The sequence below is a fragment of the Lethenteron reissneri genome, chromosome 10 (assembly GCF_015708825.2).
Source record: "Lethenteron reissneri isolate LAM-NWPU_2019-01 chromosome 10, ASM1570882v1, whole genome shotgun sequence".
Classification (NCBI taxonomy): domain Eukaryota; kingdom Metazoa; phylum Chordata; class Hyperoartia; order Petromyzontiformes; family Petromyzontidae; genus Lethenteron; species Lethenteron reissneri.
The window spans coordinates 13,018,577-13,038,777 of record NC_083788.1 but is presented as its reverse complement, the minus strand read 5'-3'; the positions used below and the strand labels follow the sequence as shown (position 1 = coordinate 13,038,777).

General features: G+C 55.2%; 2 protein-coding genes across 3 annotated transcripts in view; both read right to left on the bottom strand.

The window, feature by feature from the left end:
* The window catches only part of LOC133340610 (cytohesin-3-like), a 40,155-nt gene extending 20,159 nt beyond the window's left edge, over nucleotides 1-19,996 (bottom strand). Inside the window, exon 1 of one of the 2 annotated variants that reach the window (XM_061548974.1) lies at nucleotides 19,863-19,996. In XM_061548974.1, the coding sequence (XP_061404958.1) occupies nucleotides 19,863-19,887 (25 nt within the window). In that variant the 5' untranslated portion in view covers nucleotides 19,888-19,996. Of the gene's footprint in view, nucleotides 1-793; nucleotides 1,374-19,862 lie in introns of those variants that run through there. The other variant, XM_061548973.1, reaches the window with a different exon arrangement.
* Nucleotides 1-20,201, bottom strand: part of LOC133340676 (cytochrome c oxidase subunit 6B1) — a 240,484-nt gene that overhangs the window by 110,893 nt on the left and 109,390 nt on the right. The gene's annotated exons all lie outside the window — the stretch shown is intronic.

Below are 20,201 nucleotides of genomic sequence, written 5' to 3'. Positions count from 1 at the left end.
ACTCACTAACAACTCCTTTCTAACAACTCCTTACTTACTAACAACTCCTTACTTACTAACAACTCCTGTATCATTTTTCATTGCTGGGGGGGGGGGGGGGGGGTTGCCCCCCTTCTACCTGAACATCCTGGCTCCGCCATTGGAAGCAGAGTCAAGGATGTGGATTCCATGTCGGGGATAAGAGGATGGCGGTGATGATGATGATGACAGAGTGATGGTGGTGATGATGATGATGACAGAGTGACGGTGGCGATGATGATGACAGAGTGACGGTGGCGACGACGATGAGAGGGTGGCGGTGGTGATGTCGATGGCGAGAGGGGAGGGAAGAGGGGAGAAACGAGAGAAGGAAGAAGCGAGCAGATGTTATCTGCACGATGGAACGGCGTCTGTTTTCACAGGGGGCGGGGAGAGGGGAGGAAGGCCCGAATGGGGGGGGGGGGACGCGGCCACACTCAAGTCACGTGGTTTACGGTAGGCTCTAGCTGATGTAGCTTTGGAGGTGATGACCTCAAGGCCAGGATTGGAACTATGGCTCGGGCCAGTGCTTACTCCCAGCCACGGCAGTCCGTCAACGCCACATCCATCAAAGGTCCCCGACCGTACAGCCTTCAGCAGACTGCCGAGGCAGGTTTTGTTAGCGAGCACCCATTGAGGACGACACCCGTCCAGCTCCCACCCAAGACTCACGTGCCCAGGGTCCCAGCCCGAACTCCCAGGTCCTACTCACCCAGAACCCCCCACTCCCAGATCTCCCCCCCCCACTCCAAGTTGTCACCGGGACCCCACCGACCTGAGACCCCAGCTGCTGCAGACACCATCTCGGCTGGGACCTCCACGAGCTCCTCCTCCTCCTCCTGCAGCTGCTGATGATGCTGCTGCTGATGATGCTGCTGCTGATGCTGATGATGCTGCTGACGATGATGTTTGTGCTGCTGATGCTGCTGCTGTTGCTCCTGCCGCGACTTAATCTGCTGCTGCTGCTGTTTGTGTAGCTGATGCAGCTGTTGACCTTGCTTGTGTCTGGCGCTCTTTGCGTTGTTGCTGCTGCTGCTCTAGTTATTGCTGCTGTCTCTGCCGCTGCCGCTGCTCTAGTTGCTGCTGCTGCTGCCGCTGCTCCAACAACAGCGATTCGGAATGGCGAACAAGACCCAAGGCGTGTCTCACCCCCCACTGCGTCTCTCCGCGTCTCCGCGTCTCTCCCTCTCTGCACCGTCTCTCTTTGTCCGCGTCCCTCTGTCTGTCTGCCTGTGTGTCTCTCTCCTCTGCCTCCTCTCCGCGCGTCTCTCTCCGCGCCGCGTCTCCCGCTCCGTTCAATCTCCCGCGCGTCCCTCCGTCTTCAGGACGCGGCGGCTCTGACTGACTCCCTCGACTTTCCCCACTTCGCGGAGCCGTGGGTCAGTGACATCATCGCGCGTGGTGGGGGGTAAGGAGGTGAGGGAGGAGGGAGGGGCAGGGGGAGGTGGGGGAGTAGGGGCGGGGCGGGGGGGGAAGGAGGTGGGAGCAGCCGGGCGTCATCACGAGACGGCGCTCTGGTGAGGAAGCGTAACCCGCCCCCACACTTCTGGAGGTGCAAGGGTGGGGGTGAGAGGGGGTGAGAGTAGGGGGGGGGGTGAGAGGGTGGGGGTCAATGTGCAGAGCTGCAGATGTGACCCGGGGGAGCGGGAAGTGGCGGACAGACGTTGGGGGGTGGGGGGCAAGGGGGGGGGCGGTAAATTCCCGTTCATCATCGGCAGGATGATCATGTCACAGCCAGCAGCACTCATTGTCACTGGAACACCGGTGAGTGAGTGAGTGAGCGAACGAGTCAATGAGTGAGTGAACGAGTAAATGAATGAGAAAATGAGTGAATAAATGAGTGAGCGAATGAACGAATAAATGAGTGAGTGAACGAGTCAACTGAATTGGGTGAATGAAGTCGTCAATGGGCGAATGAGTGCTTTCATCACCGAGCAACGGAATGAATAACCCAGCGAATTGACGAACGAGTGAACGAAAAAAGAATGACTGTGTGAATTTCTGAGTGGGTGAGCGAACGAGTAACTGACTGAATGAATGACACGCACGTGAACACACAATTGCGTTAAACAACAAAACAAAAGTGCGTAACCGAACGAGTGAAATCCACCGAGGGAATGTCTCAACGAGCTTGACGGTTGAAGAACGAACGTAGGAAGGAAGAAAGGAAGGAAGGAAGGGGAATGAGCGAACCAACCACCGAACGAGGTTCGAGAGCGACTGTCAACTCTGCTGCCCGCACCGGCGGCTTGTGGCGACACGTGGCACCCACGCGCGCAGGCCCTCACCTGCCCCTCACCTGCCCCTCACCTGCCCCGCACCTGGCTGACGTCACCCGCCGCCCGGATGAGGGATGGTGAGGGGCGGGGGAAGGGTGCGGTCAGGGTGTTGAAGCGTGGGGGGTCCCGGGGGGGGAGTGGGGGTGGAGTGGGGGGTCTCAGTAGACCGCAACGTGCCCCTGGGTGCAAAAACGCGACAACCGGCTACTGATACTGATACTGCTGCTGATGATACTACTGATACTGCTGCTGCTGATACTGCTGTTGATGATACTGCTGATACTGCTGCTGATGCTGATACTGCTGCTACTGCTGATACTGCTGCTGATGATACTACTGATACTGCTGATACTGCTGATGATACTGCTGATACTGCTGCTAATGATACTACTGATACTGCTACTGATACTGCTGTTGATGATACTGCTGCTGATGCTGCTGATGATACTGCTAATACTACTGCTGATGATACTACTGATACTGCTGCTGCTGATGATACTGCCGATACTGCTGCTGATGATACTGCTGATACAATACTCTTTGGTACTTTCAAATCTAGACTGCTGATACTGCTGCTGCTGATACTTCTGATACTACTGCTGATGACACTACTGATACTGCTGCTGCTGATACTGCTGCTGATGATGATACTGCTGATACTGCTGATACTGCTACTGCTGCTGATAATAGTGCTGCTGATGCTATCCTTACTGCCAATAATACTACTGCTGATAATGATACTGCTGATACTGCTGCTGATGATACTGCGGCTGTTGATGATGTCACTGCCGATACTACTGCTTGCTGCTGATACTGCTGCCGCTGATCATGATACTGCTGATGATCATGATACTGCTGATGATCATGATACTGCTGCTGTTGATGTTGTTGTTGTTGTTCCTGCAAGTGCTGCGAACCCAACGTGTGTGGATTTTCTTTCCCAGATTTCCACAGTCCCAGAACAGCAGCCGTGGGTAACGCACTCGGCTGCCTACCGACACGTGGACATGCGGTCCCGTTTACACCTCCCCCCATCTACCCACCCACTCACACAGCTACTCACCCACTCACATAGCTACCCACCCACTCACACAGCTACCCACCCACTCACATAGCTACTCACCCACTCACATAGCTACCCACCCACTCACACAGCTACCCACCCACATAGCTACCCACCCACTCACATAGCTACCCACCCAATCACACAGCTACCCACCCACTCGCATAGCTACCCACCCACTCGCATAGCTACCCACCCAGATAGCTACCCACTAACCCACCCATATCCTCCCCCACATGCTCACCTACCCACCAATCAACCCATCCGCATATCTGCCACTTACCCACGTATCCGCTACCAATCCAAACACCGACCACTCTACCCCCTATGTTTGTTTGTTTGTTGAACTTCTTTAGAACCTACCCACTCACATATCTACCTGCCCGCCCACCTACCTACCCTCTACCTAAGCACCCAACTACCACCAACTACCACCAACTACCCACTATTATCTCCCCACCCACCTATCGACTCACCCACCTAACCCTACTCGTTCCCAGGACGAGGCCAAGTCACTCCAACGTTTACCATAAACCGCACTTCTCTTTTCACGAGAATCCGATTCTTTCCGAAACTCCGTCAACACGGCGTGAAGTGACACATACAACCAGACAAAGATCCCCCATATAGCCGACACCAGCCTATCGGGGCAAGTGCTGTGGAGCGAGTAGCACGTATCAAGGGGAGTACGGCGCACGAAGGGGTGGCGTTGACATCACCACGCCCGACCGCCTTTATCTCCCCAGTGCTAATGTTTTACACACCGCAGAAGTTACTCATTTTAAGGTCGAGTCGACCTAGGAGAGGACCCAACACGTGTTCAGGAATTCGTCTCTGACGCTGGCCACACACACGTAGCGATACACACACAGGGATACGCTCACACACATACATACCTACACCTACAAAGACACATGCACAAATACACAGATGCCCTGTATAGACTCTATAACATCAGCCCCATCACCACCCCATCACCAGCCCCTACATCATCACCACTCTATCACCGGGCCGCATCACGAGTCCCATCATCATCCTCCATCTCATCACCAGCTCCCATCACCATGTCCTCGTCTCATCACCAGCCCATCACCATCACCAGCCCCCACCTCATGAATAACCTCCCCACCATCACCATGCCCCCCGTCTCATCACCAGTCCCATCACCATCACCAGCCCCATCACCATCACCAGCCCCATCACCAGCCCCATCACCATCACCAGCCCCATCACCATCACCAGCCCCATCACCATCACCATGCCCCCTATCACCATCACCAGCCCCATCACCCTCACCAGCCCCATCACCATCACCAGCCCCATCACCATCACCATGCCCCCCATCACCATCACCAGCCCCATCACCATCACCAGCCCCATCACCATCACCAGCCCCATCACCATCACCAGCCCCATCACTATCACCATGCCCCCCATCACCATCACCAGCCCCATCACCATCACCATGCCCCCCATCACCATCACCAGCCCCATCACCATCACCAGCCCCATCACCATGCCCCCCATCACCATCACCAGCCCCATCATCATCACCATGCCCCCCATCACCATCACCATGCCCCCCATCACCATCACCAGCCCCATCACCATCACCATGCCCCCCATCACCATCACCAGTCCTAGGCTGGCACGGACGCATCGACGGCGTCCGACTCTATCCCTCGCACCGCTCGCATGCGGGGAGCGGTGGTGCAGCGGTTAGCGCCGCACTACGCTACGAACCCAGCGACCCGAGTTCGATTGCCCGCTCACGGCCAACACCGGCGACGATTATCTGAACCGGTCCCGGGCCTCCCCTAGGTCGACTTGGCCTCAGATGAGTACCCGGTGCGGTGTGTAAAAAACATCGCCGCTGGGGAGACAAAGGCGGCCGGGCGTGGTGCTGGACACCCACCGCCTCGCGTGCCGTGCGGGCCTTCGTAGGTGCTCGCTAACAGCACTTGCCCCTACAGTCTGTTACAGGCTACACGGGGGATCTTTGTCTTTGGTGCACGGCGCGCTTCCGTGACATTTACACCTGTGGCCAACAAAATAAATCCCGGAGCACACGCGACGAGGTGGAAACAACGAGAGATGTAAACTAACAAACACACAATCAACAATCAGCGTGCGCATTGTGCATCGGATCGCGAACCCGAATCCTGACAATTCATCGACTCACTGGGAGGCAAAGTGGTGGGGGGAGAGGAGGTGGGGGGGAGAGGAGGTGGGGGGAGGTGGGGGGTGGTGGTGGGGGCGGGGGGTCTACCCACCCCTGCCTCATCACGTGATCGTTGGCCATTATGAGCCCGGCTCAATTTCGCGTTTTCCTTGGAAAAAAAAGAGTCCACAATGCTGCGAGAGACCTGCAGCCAAATCCGTGCACCCCCCCCCCGCCAACTCCCTCCGGACGCCCCCCACCCCCTCCTCCAAATAAACAAAACTCCCCCCCCCCGCTTCTACCGAACAGCGGTGAGAGTCGTGTTCGGGGAACATTCCAACATAACCGCTTCCAGCGTCGGCTCCCTCTCCTCTTTCTCCCACTCTTTCCTCTCTCCCACTCTTTCCTCTCTCCCACTCTTTCCTCTCTCCCACTCTTTCCTCTCTCCCACTCTGTCCTCTCTCTCTCTCGCTATGTCTCTCTCTCTCTCTTCTTCTCTTCATTTCCTCCACTGTCTCCTCTCTGTCTTGCTACTCTTCCCCACTCTCTGCACATCGTTTCATCTCTGCCCCCCCCCCCCCCCCGCTGCTTTTCTCCCCTCTCCCCTCTCTCCGACTCCCTACCCTCTCCCACTTTCTGCCCATCTCTCCCTGTCTGATTCCGACTCTCTCTCTCACGAACCCCCGTTTCCTCTCTCTTCCTTTCACTCAACCTTCTCTCTCACGCCAGCTCTCTATTTATATCTCTCTCTGTGTCCCGTGATCAGCCCCCCTCCTCCCACCGCCATCTCTCACACTCTCTCTACCCCACCTTATCATCCATGTGCTGGGGTCATTTATTTACCCAGCAGAGCCTCGCCGAGTCCCACGATTCTTCGGGTTACAACTTGATTCTGTGTAAACAGGCGCTGAGAACTGAAGGGTTGGCTGCGTACGGCGCGATAGAAGTTCAACAAACGTACAGTCCAACACGCACACCGCGATTGGGGTCTAATTTGCGAAGCGTGGCCATGGGGTCACCAGCGCGACAAACGCAGAAAACGAAGTACAACAAAAAGAGCGAATATTCATCAGGCCAGCAAAGAGACATTGAACGCGTTTCACGTAAATAATTCAAAATATCGCACAGAGGCAAATCCACGTGAAACGTTCCATTCCCTTGCGGGGCAAATCGTTCTCTGGCAGGTGACCTGCGGACTTGGTCTCAGCACGGACATGGGGTGACCATCATACCCAGCGTGTCGTCACGTTGTGATGTCGGTGGAAGAGAAACCGGCCCCTTGATTTCGTGAGAGGTCCCCATTGAGCAACGTGTCTGGAGCGCGTCCCGTGGGAAGGGAGGCGATGAGCAGGGGACAGCACGGCACGGCCCATTGCGACGGTGCAAATGTTGCGTAAATGATACCACTGGTAATAAAGCAACGAGAACTCTGTAGAGTGGAAATCCTGGAAGCAATCCGCGTCACGCCAGACACCAGTGAGCGGAAGTCGCACGCGACATTTAGAAAGTGGCATTTAGAAAGTGGCATTTAACACCGCAGCAAAATGCGTTTGCCACCTTGAATTACGATGCCTTTTCCCGAACGGGGATTTCAGCGATGGCGCAACGAACATCGTCTCCTTTTCAAGGTGACGGAGATTTGCGGACCATTATCCACGATGACCCTGCTACGCTTCGCGGGTTAGGACTGTTCCTTTTTTATTTTAACAATCAAATCATTCGGTGATGCTGCTGCAGCTGCTACGTTGGATGTGGTGCACAAACACAGCTTAACTCATCACATTCGCCAATAGTAATTGTTACTAGTAGTATGTATAACGCGTGCCTATTTCGTGAATCGGGTGCGATGTTCCATCGAGAACTCGGAAGGTGCGGAGCCAGAGGTCAAATACTGAACCAGGTGAGAGTCTGAACCAGGTGAGAGGCTAAACCAGGTGAGAGACTGGACCAGGTGAGAGTCTGAACCAGGTGAGGGTCTGAACCAGGAGAGAGGCTGAACCAGGTGAGAGACTGGACCAGGTGAGGGTCTGAACCAGGTGAGAGACTAAAACAGGTGAGAGTCTGAACCAGGTGAGAAACTGAACCAGGTGAGAGCCTAAACCAGGTGAGAGACTGAACCAGGTGAGGATCTGAACCAGGTCAGAGCCTGTACCAGGTGAGAGACTGAACCAGGTGAGAATCTGAACCAGGTGAGAGCCTGAACCAGGTGAGAGACTGAACCAGGTGAGAGACTAAAGCAGGTGAAAGTCTGAACCAGGTGAGAGTCTGAACCAAGTGAGAGACTGAACCAGGTGACAGACTGAACCAGGTGAGAGCCTGAACCAGGTGAGGGACTGAACCAGGTGAGAGACTGAACCAGGTGAGAGCCTGAACCAGGTGAGAGTCTGAACCAGGTGAGAGACTGAACCAGGTGAGAGTCTGAACCAGGTGAGAGACTGAACCAGGTAAGAGCCTGAACCAGGTGAGAGCCTGAACCAGGTGAGAGACTGAACCAGGTGAGGGTCTGAACCAGGTGAGAGACTAAAACAGGTGAGAGACTGAACCAGGTGAGAAACTGAACCAGGTGAGAGCCTGAACCAGGTGAGAGACTGAACCAGGTGAGGATCTGAACCAGGTGAGAGCCTGAACCAGGTGAGAGCCTGAAGCAGGTGAAAGTCTGAACCAGGTGAGAGTCTGAACCAAGTGAGAGACTGAACCAGGTGAGAGACTGAACCAGGTGAGAGCCTGAACCAGGTGAGGGACTGAACCAGGTGAGAGACTGAACCAGGTGAGAGCCTGAACCAGGTGAGAGTCTGAACCAGGTGAGAGTCTGAACCAGGTGAGAGACTGAACCAGGTGAGAGTCTGAACCAGGTGAGAGCCTGAACCAGGTGAGAGACTGAACCAGGTGAGAGACTGAACCAAGTGAGAGACTGAACCAGGTGAGAGACTGAACCAGGTAAGAACCTGAACCAGGTGAGAGCCTGAACCAGGTGAGAGTCTGAACCGGGTGAGAGTCTGAACCAAGTGAGAGACTGAACCAGGTGAGAGACTGAACCAGGTGAGAGCCTGAACCAGGTGAGAGTCTGAACCAAGTGAGAGTCTGAACCAGGTGAGAGACTGAACCAGGTGAGAGTCTGAACCAGGTGAGAGACTGAACCAGGTAAGAGCCTGAACCAGGTGAGAGCCTAAACCAGGTGAGAGACTGAACCAGGTGAGAGTCTGAACCAGGTGAGAGCCTGAACCAGGTGAGAGCCTGAACCAGGTGAGGGTCTGAACCAGGTGAGAGACTAAAACAGGTGAGAGACTGAACCAGGTGAGAAACTGAACCAGGTGAGAGCCTGAACCAGGTGAGAGACTGAACCAGGTGAGGATCTGAACCAGGTGAGAGCCTGAACCAGGTGAGAGCCTGAAGCAGGTGAAAGTCTGAACCAGGTGAGAGTCTGAACCAAGTGAGAGACTGAACCAGGTGAGAGACTGAACCAGGTGAGAGCCTGAACCAGGTGAGGGACTGAACCAGGTGAGAGCCTGAACCAGGTGAGAGTCTGAACCAGGTGAGAGTCTGAACCAGGTGAGAGACTGAACCAGGTGAGAGTCTGAACCAGGTGAGAGACTGAACCAGGTAAGAACCTGAACCAGGTGAGAGCCTGAACCAGGTGAGAGACTGAACCAGGTGAGAGACTGAACCAGGTGAGAGTCTGAACCAGGTGAGAGTCTGAACCAAGTGAGAGACTGAACCAGGTGAGAGACTGAACCAGGTGAGAGCCTGAACCAGGTGAGAGTCTGAACCAGGTGAGAGACTGAACCAGGTGAGAGTCTGAACCAGGTGAGGGCCTGAACCAGGTGAGTGCCTGAACGGGCGGCAGCGTGTTGTATACATTTAAGAAACTGGTCCCATTCATTCCACTAGCGCACCGCGAGATGGAATCGATTCGCAAGCCTCGGGATTTGCGAGTGCAGTCCGCTGGCCATGGCAGTGACTACCCCCGAAGCAAGGGGATGCTCCTCCTCTTACTGCTCTGATGAAACGGCCTCTTACCGCTGATCTTTGACTGCCATTGACTGCCAGAGGAGCAACCTCCGAATCGTCATGCGCGCTCTGTAGCAAACCCGATGCCATGTCACGTGATGCACGCGTCATGTTAATTGGTGCTGTGGGAGAGGGGGGGCGAGGGAGGGGGCTGATTGTGGGGGCGTTTGTGGGGTAGGGGTCGTGGGAGGGGGCATGAGGGGGGGGGGGGCGGAAGGGAGGGGGGGTGGAGGAAGCGTGGGTGGGGGTGATGGGGCCCAAGTGTGGGATCCTGGTCTTGATGGTGGTGGTGAAGGTGGTGGTGATGGTGATGATGGTGATAATAATGATGGTGGTGATGATGATGGTGGTGGTGGTGGTGATGATGGTGGTGGTGGTAATGATGATGATGGTGGTGATGATGGTGACGATAGTGATGATGGTGATGTTGGTGATGATGGTGATGATGGTGATGATGATGGTGGTGGGATGATGGTGATGATGGTGGTGATGGTGGTGGTGATGGTGGTGATGATGATGGCGGTGGTGGTGGTAATGATGATGATGGTGATGATGATGATGGTGGTGATGGTGGTGATGATGGTGATGATGATGGTGGTGGTGGTGATGATGGTTGTGATGGTGGTGATGATGATGATAGTTGTGATGGTGGTGGTTGTGATGGTGGTGGTTGTGATGGTGGCATGCATAATGGTTACAACGATGGCGACGTAGACGATGTTGATGATGGCGTTGACCATGGTAATGCTCGTCGTGCTGGCAATGGTGACGAACGATGGTGTTGATGGTCAAAATGTTGTTGATGGTGATGATAGTGATGATGGTAATCGTGTTGATAGAGGAGATGACGATGGTGGTATGGGTGAAGATGGTGGTGGTGATGGTGGTGGTGATGGTGGTGGTGTAAGGAGGCGTGGTGCGTCTCCCCGCACTCTCCAGTCGCTCTCCCCGCCTCACAGGAAGCCCCACAGGAAACTCTCTTTTTCTCTCTCTCTCTCCCACGGAACAGAAGGGAAAAATAACATTGTAGCGATTTCACTCAAAATTAAAAGATGTAAATACATATCCACCCCCCCCCCCCTCTGCGTGGACGGGAACCCCCCGTGGGGGTGGGGGCTGGTGGGGGGGAGTAGGGGGTGGTGGGGGGGAGTGGGGGGGGGATGGGATGGTGGGGGGGTAGCCCAACAATCCTCCTCCTCTCGCCCTCCCTCTCCAGCACTCTCCCTCCAGTTCTCTTCCTCTCCTCCATTCTCTCTCGTGTTCCTGTTCTTCACGATTTAAACAAATACATTGTTTTTTTAACAGTATCTGTCTGCCAATCTCGCTCTAGTCTCTGTTGTAAGCTGAGTGGGAGTCTCTGTCGTGAGCTGAGTGGTGAGCTGAGTGACAGTCTTTCTAGTGAGCTGATTGGTGAGCTGAGTGGTGAGCTGAGTGACAGTCTTTCTAGTGAGCTGTGTGGTGAGCTGAGTGACAGTCTTTCTAGTGAGCTGTGTGGTGAGCTGAGTGACAGTCTTTCTCGTGAGCTGAGTGGGAGTCTCTCTAGTGAGCCGTCTCTCGAGTGAGCCCCGGGGAGTTGAGCCAAGTGGTGAGCTGAGTGGTGAGCTGAGTGGGAGTGTCTCTACTGAGCCGAGTGGTGAGCTGAGTGGGTATCTATCGCGCCCTGTCTCGTTGCACGATGGCCTCGCTAACCGCAGCCCTCGCCGGGAGAGGATTCTTATGAACCTCACGGGGGCTTCCCCCCACCTCCTAATTGATTGGTAAACTTAATTGAATCGGTGATCAATCTCTGCGGTGCAGAGGAGCCGACGATGAATCCCCCATTAACGAGCTTAATTAAAGCGCCTGCCCCGAACCCCCCCGCCCGCCCCGCGCCCCCCACTTGAAACTCCACAAGTTCTACTCGTCACCGATTCCATGGCGCACCACGGAGTCCAGCAGAGCCCCCCCCCCCCTACTCCATGCCCGCCTTAACTCTGCAGGCAAAGAGCCATCGCCCCCCCCCCTCCACCCACTCCCGCCCCTCGCTCCCCCCCAAAAACCACGTCCAGATGTGACCTCGCAGTGGGCGCGAGTCGGAGTTTCTGGTTCAGAAAGATCCAGGAAATGAACCCAGATCCCATGAAGACTCTGCCGCCTGATAGCCTCGGCAGCCTGGAGCAATTAAATACGAGCTGAGTGCGTGTGTCGGTGAGTGCGTGTGTGTGTACACTCTCATGCACGCCAGTCCTGGGCCTCCCCTAGGTCGACTCAGACTCAAATGAGTGCCTGGGTGTCGTGTGTAAAATCATCGCCACTGGGGAGACAAAGGCGGCCGGGCGTGGTGCTGGCCACCCACCCCCTCGTGCTCGCTAAAAGCACTTGCCCCAACAGTCTGTTCGCGCTATATGGGGGATCTTTGTCTTTGTCATACACACCACCCACTCGCATTCATTAAACACAGACTACACTGCGACCATAGACTCAAGATACACCACCCACTCGAAGCACTCACGCAGACTGTAGCAATTATGTACGTGTGTGTGTGTATATTATACATACTCTCATATAAACACTACCCACTCACACTACCCACTCACACTACACACTAAAGGCAAATGTGCCCCAGAAAGTCTTCGCCACCCTGTTGGGGCAAGTGCCTTGCTTGAGCGAGGTTGTGTGTGGCCAATACCACCACACCCGTCCGTCTTTGTTTCCCCAGCACTGATGTTTTATACACAGGGTAATATTTTAAGGTTGAGTCGACCTAGGGGAGGCCCAGCACCGGTTCTAATATTCGTGAGCTGGAAAATCTAATAATTGAACTCGGGTCGCCGGGTTCATAGCGCAGCGCGCTAACAACCACACTGCCGCTCCCCACACACACTACACACAACACACGGCCTCCTCACACGCCACACACACACTCACACACACACACGCTCACACACACACTCACACACCCTACACACACACTCACACACCCTACACACACACACTCACACACCCTACACACACGCACTCACACGCCCTACACAAACTCACACTCACACACACGACACTCACTGACGCACACTCACACACTCGCACGACACACACTCACACACACACACGCCCTACACACACTCACACGCACACTCACACACACGACACGCACACACACACTCACACACTCACACACACGACACACACTCACACTCTCACACACACTCTCACACTCACACACTCACACGCACACTCACACTCACGACACGCACATGCACACTCACACACTCACACGCACGACACACACTCACACACACACACTCACACACTCACACGACACACACTCACACACTCACACGACACACACTCACACTCACACGACACACACTCACACACACACTCACACACTCACACGACACACACTCACACACTCACACGACACACACACACACACACACACGCCCTACACACTCACACGCACGACACACACTCACACACACACACGCCCTACACACACTCACACACCCTACACACACACTCACACACCCTACACTCTCACACTCACACACACTCTCACACTCACACACACGCACGACACACACACACTCACTCACACACTCACACACTCACACGACACACACTCACACACACACACGCCCTACACACACTCACACGCACGACACTCACACACACACACACGACACACTCACACTGAAGACACACACTCACGACACACACTCACACACACGACACGCACACACACACTCACACACTCACACGCACGACACACACACTCACACTCACACACACACACACGACACACACACACACGACACGCACACCTCACGCACGCGCGGCACACACGTGTGGAGCTGTAACAATGTCACCACGCCGCGAGGCGTCTGCTTCACGAGGGGGCGGGTGACGTTAAAGATCCCGAGAGGATGGGGCCGCGGTGTGTGTTGGCATCGCAAGTTCAAATTCGAAAATTACTCGAAAGTTGCCCCGGGGAGTTGGGATGAACAGGGCAGTCATCAAGCGACCATCGCCCCCCCCCCCCGTCTCCTGGCGACAAAATGACAGCCTCGCAGCCCCCCCTCTTGCAAACGAAGACACATCGATACCGGCTGCTTCAACAACAACAACACAACACGTGGACACTAACGAGAGTGTTCACGTGGTTTTGTTGTTGCTGCCTCCGAGCTCTGGAGACCACCTGGAGGTGATTCCAGGTGCGCGTTGACAACGATGGCGAACGAGTGAGAGAGACTCGCTGACTTTCTGAAGCTATTAACGTGACACTTGTTATCGTGTCGCGGCGTATTACTATTATCATCATCATCATTATTATCACCCTCTGTTCTCTTTCCCATTCAAAACGATAGTCCAACATGAGCGTTAACATCATTTTTTTGAAGTACCCCAAAGTTGCAGGAACCGTGATGGTCGTAAGAGACGCGTGGTTGAGGGCGAGGGCGTGAGTGGTGGTGCGGGATGAGTGCGGGGAGAGTGAGAGAGCGTGGGGAGAGTGCGGGGAGAGTGAGGGGAGAGCGTGGGGAGAGAGTGAGAGACACGGAGAGAGTTCGGGGAGAGCGCGTGGAGAGTGCGGGGAGAGAGGGAGAGACGCGGGGAGAGACACGGAGAGAGCGCGTGGAGAGTGCGAGGGAGAGACGCGGGGAGAGACACGGAGAGAGCGCGTGGAGAGTGCGAGGGAGAGACGCGGGGAGAGACACGGAGAGAGCGCATGGAGAGTGCGAGGGAGAGACGCGGGGAGAGACACGGAGAGAGTGTGGGGAGAGGGAGTGAGCGATGGGCGATGGAGTGACGATACGGAGACCGAGAGAGCGAACAGAGGAGGAGGAGGAAGAGCGACGTGAAGAGAGGGAGAGATTATTTTTTTTCATGAAGGGAAAAGGAGGAATCGGAGGAAGAGCGAAGGGTGTTTTGAGAGAAAGAGAGAGATGGGGGAGACGCCGGAGAGATGGAGGGGGGGGGGGGTAGAGGGAGATGATGGAGGGAGGAAAAAAAGACGAAGGGAGCGATAGAGGGGAGGAGGGAAGGAGGAACAGATGGACGGAGAGAGAGAAACGTGGGAGGGAAAGTATGAAGAGATGGTGGGAGGTGGGGAGGGAGAGGAGGAGAGGGGGAGGAAGTAGAAGGGAGGGAGGGCAGTGGGAGGAAGGGCAGTGGGAGGGATGGACTTATTTATTCAATGTTGCCCTCTTTCTCGGCGGAAGCGACAGCAATTGAAATCAGATTTTCTTTGGCTGCCTTTGATGGGCACCACCACCACGCGCGCGCGCCCCGCGGCTCCAAGATCCGATGCGGGACAAAGGAGTGGGGGGGTGGGGGTGGGGGGGCTGACAGCATCGAGACGCAGATATAGGTCACGCAGACATCATCCTCGTCGTGATGATGAACCATCATCAACAGGAGGCCTCGCCGTCTTCGTTAAAACCGCCTGGATGATTCACTGCACGCGCCTTCAACAACATCATCATCATCATCTCAGCCAACGTCATCCAAAGCACCACCTCGTTGTCATAATCGTAACCCCCCCCCTCCAATCCTCCTCATCTGTTCCACCTCTTCTACCATCATTATCCAGATGGACTCCCTCTAGAACCTTAGCACAGGACAACGGACACGCACCCTGCCCATCAGCTAACACAAAAAAAAAGAATGAACTCGGAACACACTCAGCTCGCCCTCCCATGCGGCACATTCACAGCGCGCGGTGCGTGAGCGGTGCGTGGACACGCGTGCGAGTGCATCCGTGTCCCCCCATGCCCCCCCTGTGTACCCCTCTGTCCCCCGTGTACCCGTGTCCCCCCATGCCCCCCCCGTGTACCCGTGTCCCCCCATGCCCCCCCCGTGTACCCGTGTCCCCCCATGCCCCCCCCCCGTGTACCCCGTGTACTCGTGATTCCGTCTCAGACGCCAGATTTCCCTAGGAAATGCGTGGCATTCCAGAGCGAGCGCGTGCGGTCGAGAAGACGAGAGAGGCGAGAGAGAGAGAGGAGAGAGAGGCGAGAGAGAGAGAGGAGAGAGAGGCGAGAGAGAGAATGGAAGGGAGGGGAGAGTGGAGATGAGCAGAGGGTGCACGTGGAGTGCTCAACTTTCGCGACAAAAATCATTCACGCTAACGGTTGTTTTGGGTTCGATGGCGGACATAATAAACGCGTCGTTTACCCATCGCACACCCGACACAGCACAATTAGAAAGGGTTCGTCACCTAAACAAAACGCTGCAGTTAGCTCCGACTTCAGCACGCCGCTTGTGTGCTGTACACGTCGTGGCTTTAGACTCCGATCCGTTCAACGGCGTCGGGAAGACGAGGCGGAGTTTGCGAGTGGTGGCGATGCCACCCGGAATGGACCCCTCGGGGCCATGAGCTCGGTTCGTGGGCGATCGTCTGACTTGGGTGGTGGCCACGGTGGCAATTTGGGCTGAACCTCAAGCTCCGCTTGGCTGGCCCCGTTCTCTCGCGGTTGTGGGGTTGTGCGAATTATACTTCAATTACCGCCCTATAGGCTCATTTGCTGCACTCTGTTTTCCAGCGTTGTATGTATGTTGGACTTCTTTCGCACCGTACGTAGCCAACCGCGCTCTATGGAGGTGCGGCGGTAGGACAGCAAACTAAACTCACAAAGCTGTTCCAAAGAAGTTAGTGTGTCCATGGAGGTGATCTAAACGTGCATACGTCCAGTGGCTTCCTAATGCCCGAAGGAAGAGCGTTCCAGATGGCCGAACCATCGACATCACCACCACCATCGCCTGCATCATGTAATTTGCCATGTTGAACTTCTTTCGCACCGTACTTAGCCAACCGTGCTAAGCGGAGCCACGGACCTCGCACGTGCCCACGTGTTTGACGCTGCAGCGTGCAGGAGATAGAAACAGGGGCACCGCAGTCTTGCACATAACTCCGGTTCAACATAAACACAGTGCAAGTAAATAAACGTGCAATACAATAACAAGACGACATCACCAACGACCCGGGGGTTTAGAGGCAAAACAAAAACTAAAAAAACAAAACGGTGAAACACATAGACGGGTTGAAAATATAAACCGTCGGTAATATTCGTTGTGCTTGGCATCGTGTCTATACTGCTGCTGCAGGTGTCAGGTACGCGTGCAATGCCCTCTGTGTGTACCCGGGTCGTGTGTTCCATGTAAAGAGTTTTGGAGAGGGGAAAAAAAACACAACGGCCGGAAGCGAAGCGTCGTGCGATTGACGGGCAGAGCAAAGGTGAGATTCAGGGGACGAAGAGAGGAGGGGGGAGGAGGAATTGGGAGAGAGTTGATGAGACGGGGGACAGAGGAGAGGAGAGAGAATATGAGGTGAGAGAACAGAGAGAGAGATTACAGGGGGGAGGGGAGAGAGATGAGAGAGAACGAGCGGGGGGGGGGGGGGGAGGAGAAGGGAGAAAGATGAGTGTGAAATAGAGGGGAGAGAGATGAGAGAGAACGAGCGGGGGAAATGGGTGGTGAGAGGGGAGGAGAGTAAAACACCCGAATATGCGCAAATAGCCCAATAAATTGTGATGGACGGATGGGGCAATGGATGATGGGGATTTTATTTTGGACCACTGACAAGAGCCCCCTAATGGGGGAAGGGGACAGGTCCACTGCCCCCCACTTTGATCTCTCTCGCTCTCGCTCTCTCTCCCGCCCCACATGTTTCTCAGAAGCTGTATTCATACTGGAGGAATCCGATGAGCTCTAAAGCTCTTTTTTTACAGCTGACCAGGAGACTCACTCTCACGCTCGCCCTTCTGAGCCGCTCCCACAGTGTCGCTCACTCATTCACGACAGCGAGCGAACGCCTTCGTAGCAGCCCAGTGTGGGTCGTCATCATCATCATCATCCTCGCCACGATCTACCCACTGCTCGATGGAGACCTCCCCAATCCAGGGTATTGCAGACAGTGGTATCAGTCGGCTCGTGTGACATTCATGATCGAACGAACACAAGCAAGCAGACATTACGCCTCCTACCCATACCCGGGTCTTTTCACACACGAACGTGCAGCTCTGTTTTCGTTCACACATCCCATCAGCAACACTGCCTAGCATTCGGTTAACGCAACAAACGCCTGAAGCGGTTCCGACATTCAGGATCTCACCAGCAGACTCAGCCGTGCTTTGATCTAATACCGATAAACTGGCTGATATTAATAGGTAAGGATTGGTCTCGACATGCAGTGTTACATCAGCAGAGTCAGAGCTGTTTTAAACCAATGCTGAACTGCCAGGTCTTTATAGGTCAGGACTAGTTTCGACATGCAGTGTCTCATCAGCAGTCAAGACTTGTTTTGATCCAATGCTGGTGAACTGCCAGATATTTATAGGTAAGGACCCCCCCATCCCCTCTTCTCTGTTGGATAATGTTGACTCGATCAGTTCAAACGGTCTCCGATTGCAGATCAAGGGAACTCCGCCGTGGATTATAATCTATTGTTTTGTAGTCGGTTAAATATTTAATCAAAACCACACTCGCACAACATTGGCAATTGTCAGGAGCCAGTACATGATGTAGGTTCGAGTTTGACGATGTTTGTACACGTGTCATTTACGTGTTTGCCATGTATGTGCATGATTAGGCGTGTGCGTGTAGTGTACGTGTGTACAGAGAAGCACGTGAAGCTGAGTGGACTTGCCGGAGACCGGTACCAGCGGTGTCAAGATCGGCCTCTGTGGAGGAGGAGGCTCGTGAAGGACGCTGCTGCTACTGGGCAGTTGGAGGCAGTCGCCCTCCAGCAATAACGGAGGGCAGAGGAGCGACGCTCACAACAACGAGCGGAGCGCAGGGCGGATAAACACGCAGCGGGTTGGCACAGTGGGGCAGTGCATCTGCCAGTCATCTCAGTCAGGCAACACACGGCACCTGCTGGGTCCGTCCCGAGACCTCCTGCCAGCGAGCCTTCGACACTCCACGTGGCGTCAAGGTGGTACACCTAGCCTGGCACAAGCGCCGTGTTGACGTTATCGCCACTTAGTGGTGAACGGCGGTTGTTGTTGTTGTGTGTATGTGTCGATCGGACACCCAGAATACCCTTGCACACGCGAGGCTCCATCTCAAGGGAAATTCCAGGTGAATAATTTAACTACAATTAATAAAGAGCTCACATTTTGGAGCCCAGATCCAAGGGATTTTGAGTCGAGTGAATAAAGACCCGATTCATTTAGTTTATGATGACGAAGGAGCAGGGTTGGTGATGATGACAAGAGCGTGGATGAGAGGGGGATGATGATGACTGTTATTATTGACGATAGAGTGGTCTCCACGAGTCTAGCGACCAAGGAGACGTAGGATGAGAGGGGGATGATGATGATACACCTGAGATGTATGATGAGGATATGTAATGATAATGAAGATGGGAATGACAGGAATAATGATTGATGGAATGGAGGAGAGGGGGAATGATGGGCACACGAGATGCATGATGCTGCTAAGGAGGGTCCTGATGGGGAGGTTGGGAGGAGGCGTATGATGATGATGTGTGGAGAACGGCGACGATGATGATGATGTGAATGTGGAGGAGGAGACGGAGCTGCTGTTTTCGTGGCGCGCAATCGCGCTACGAAACCACACGGCGTGTTGACGAGCCCGCGTGTGCGCGTACTCGTGTGCACGTGTGTGTGTGTGCAGCGTGTGTGTGCGCGCGTGTGTGTGTGTGCGCGTGTGTGTGCGTGTGTGTGTGAGCGTGTGTGTGCACGTTTGTGTGTGCACGTTTGTGTGTGCACGTGTGTGTGCACGTGTGTGTGTGCACGTGTGTGTGTACGCGCGTGTGTGCACGTGTATGCACGTGTATGTGTGTGAACGCATGTGCGTATATCGGTTAGCGCGCTGCGCTATGCACCCGACCCCGAGTTCGATTCCTGCTCACGGCCAACACCGGAGACGATTATCAGAACTGGTTCCTGCATAGGCCTCCCCTAGGTCGACTCAGCCTCCAATGAGTACCTGGTGCGGTGTGTAAACATCGCCGCTGGGGAGACAAAGGCGGCCGGGCGTGGTGCTGGCCACCCACCCCCTCGTGTGCCCTATCGGCCTATGGGGGTGGGGGGGTGGATCTTTGTCTGCGTATATCTGTATGCGTGTTTCTGTATGCATGTGAGTGTACGGCGATGTGCTGTATACGAAATCAGCTCGTGTTGCAGGTGCTGGCGGATGAATCGGTGCAGCAAGATCGCGAGAGTTGTGATCGCGGTGGCGACGTGGGGGAGGGGGGGGAGGGTGAAAGGGAGGGGGGGGGCTTCATCCAGCAGTGGATGGAGCACGGCTGGCGCTGACGGTGGTGACGGTGGTGGTGACGGTGGTGGTGGTGGTGGTGACGGTGGTGGTGGTGCGCGTGCGTGAGTCTCACCGCTGCGCGCCTCCTCCCTCTGCATGTCGCGCCCCTCGCTACATCCGAGCTCCGCAGCGCCGCGCGCTCACCCCCCCCCTCCCTCCACACACTGCCCCCCCCCCCTCTACCCCAAGCCCCCCCACACACTGCCCCCCCCTCTACCCCAAGGCCCCCCACGGCGGGTGATGAAGACGACAGCGACGAGGATGGCTGACGACGGCGTTGATGCTGCTGTCAATTCCCCCGTTCCGGAGCCTCGACCAACGCAAGGGATTTGCGTCCCCGGTCTCTCTCCCTTTCCTCTCTCTCCTCTCCCCTCTCCTATCTCCCCCCCTCTCTCCCTTTCCTCTCCCCTCC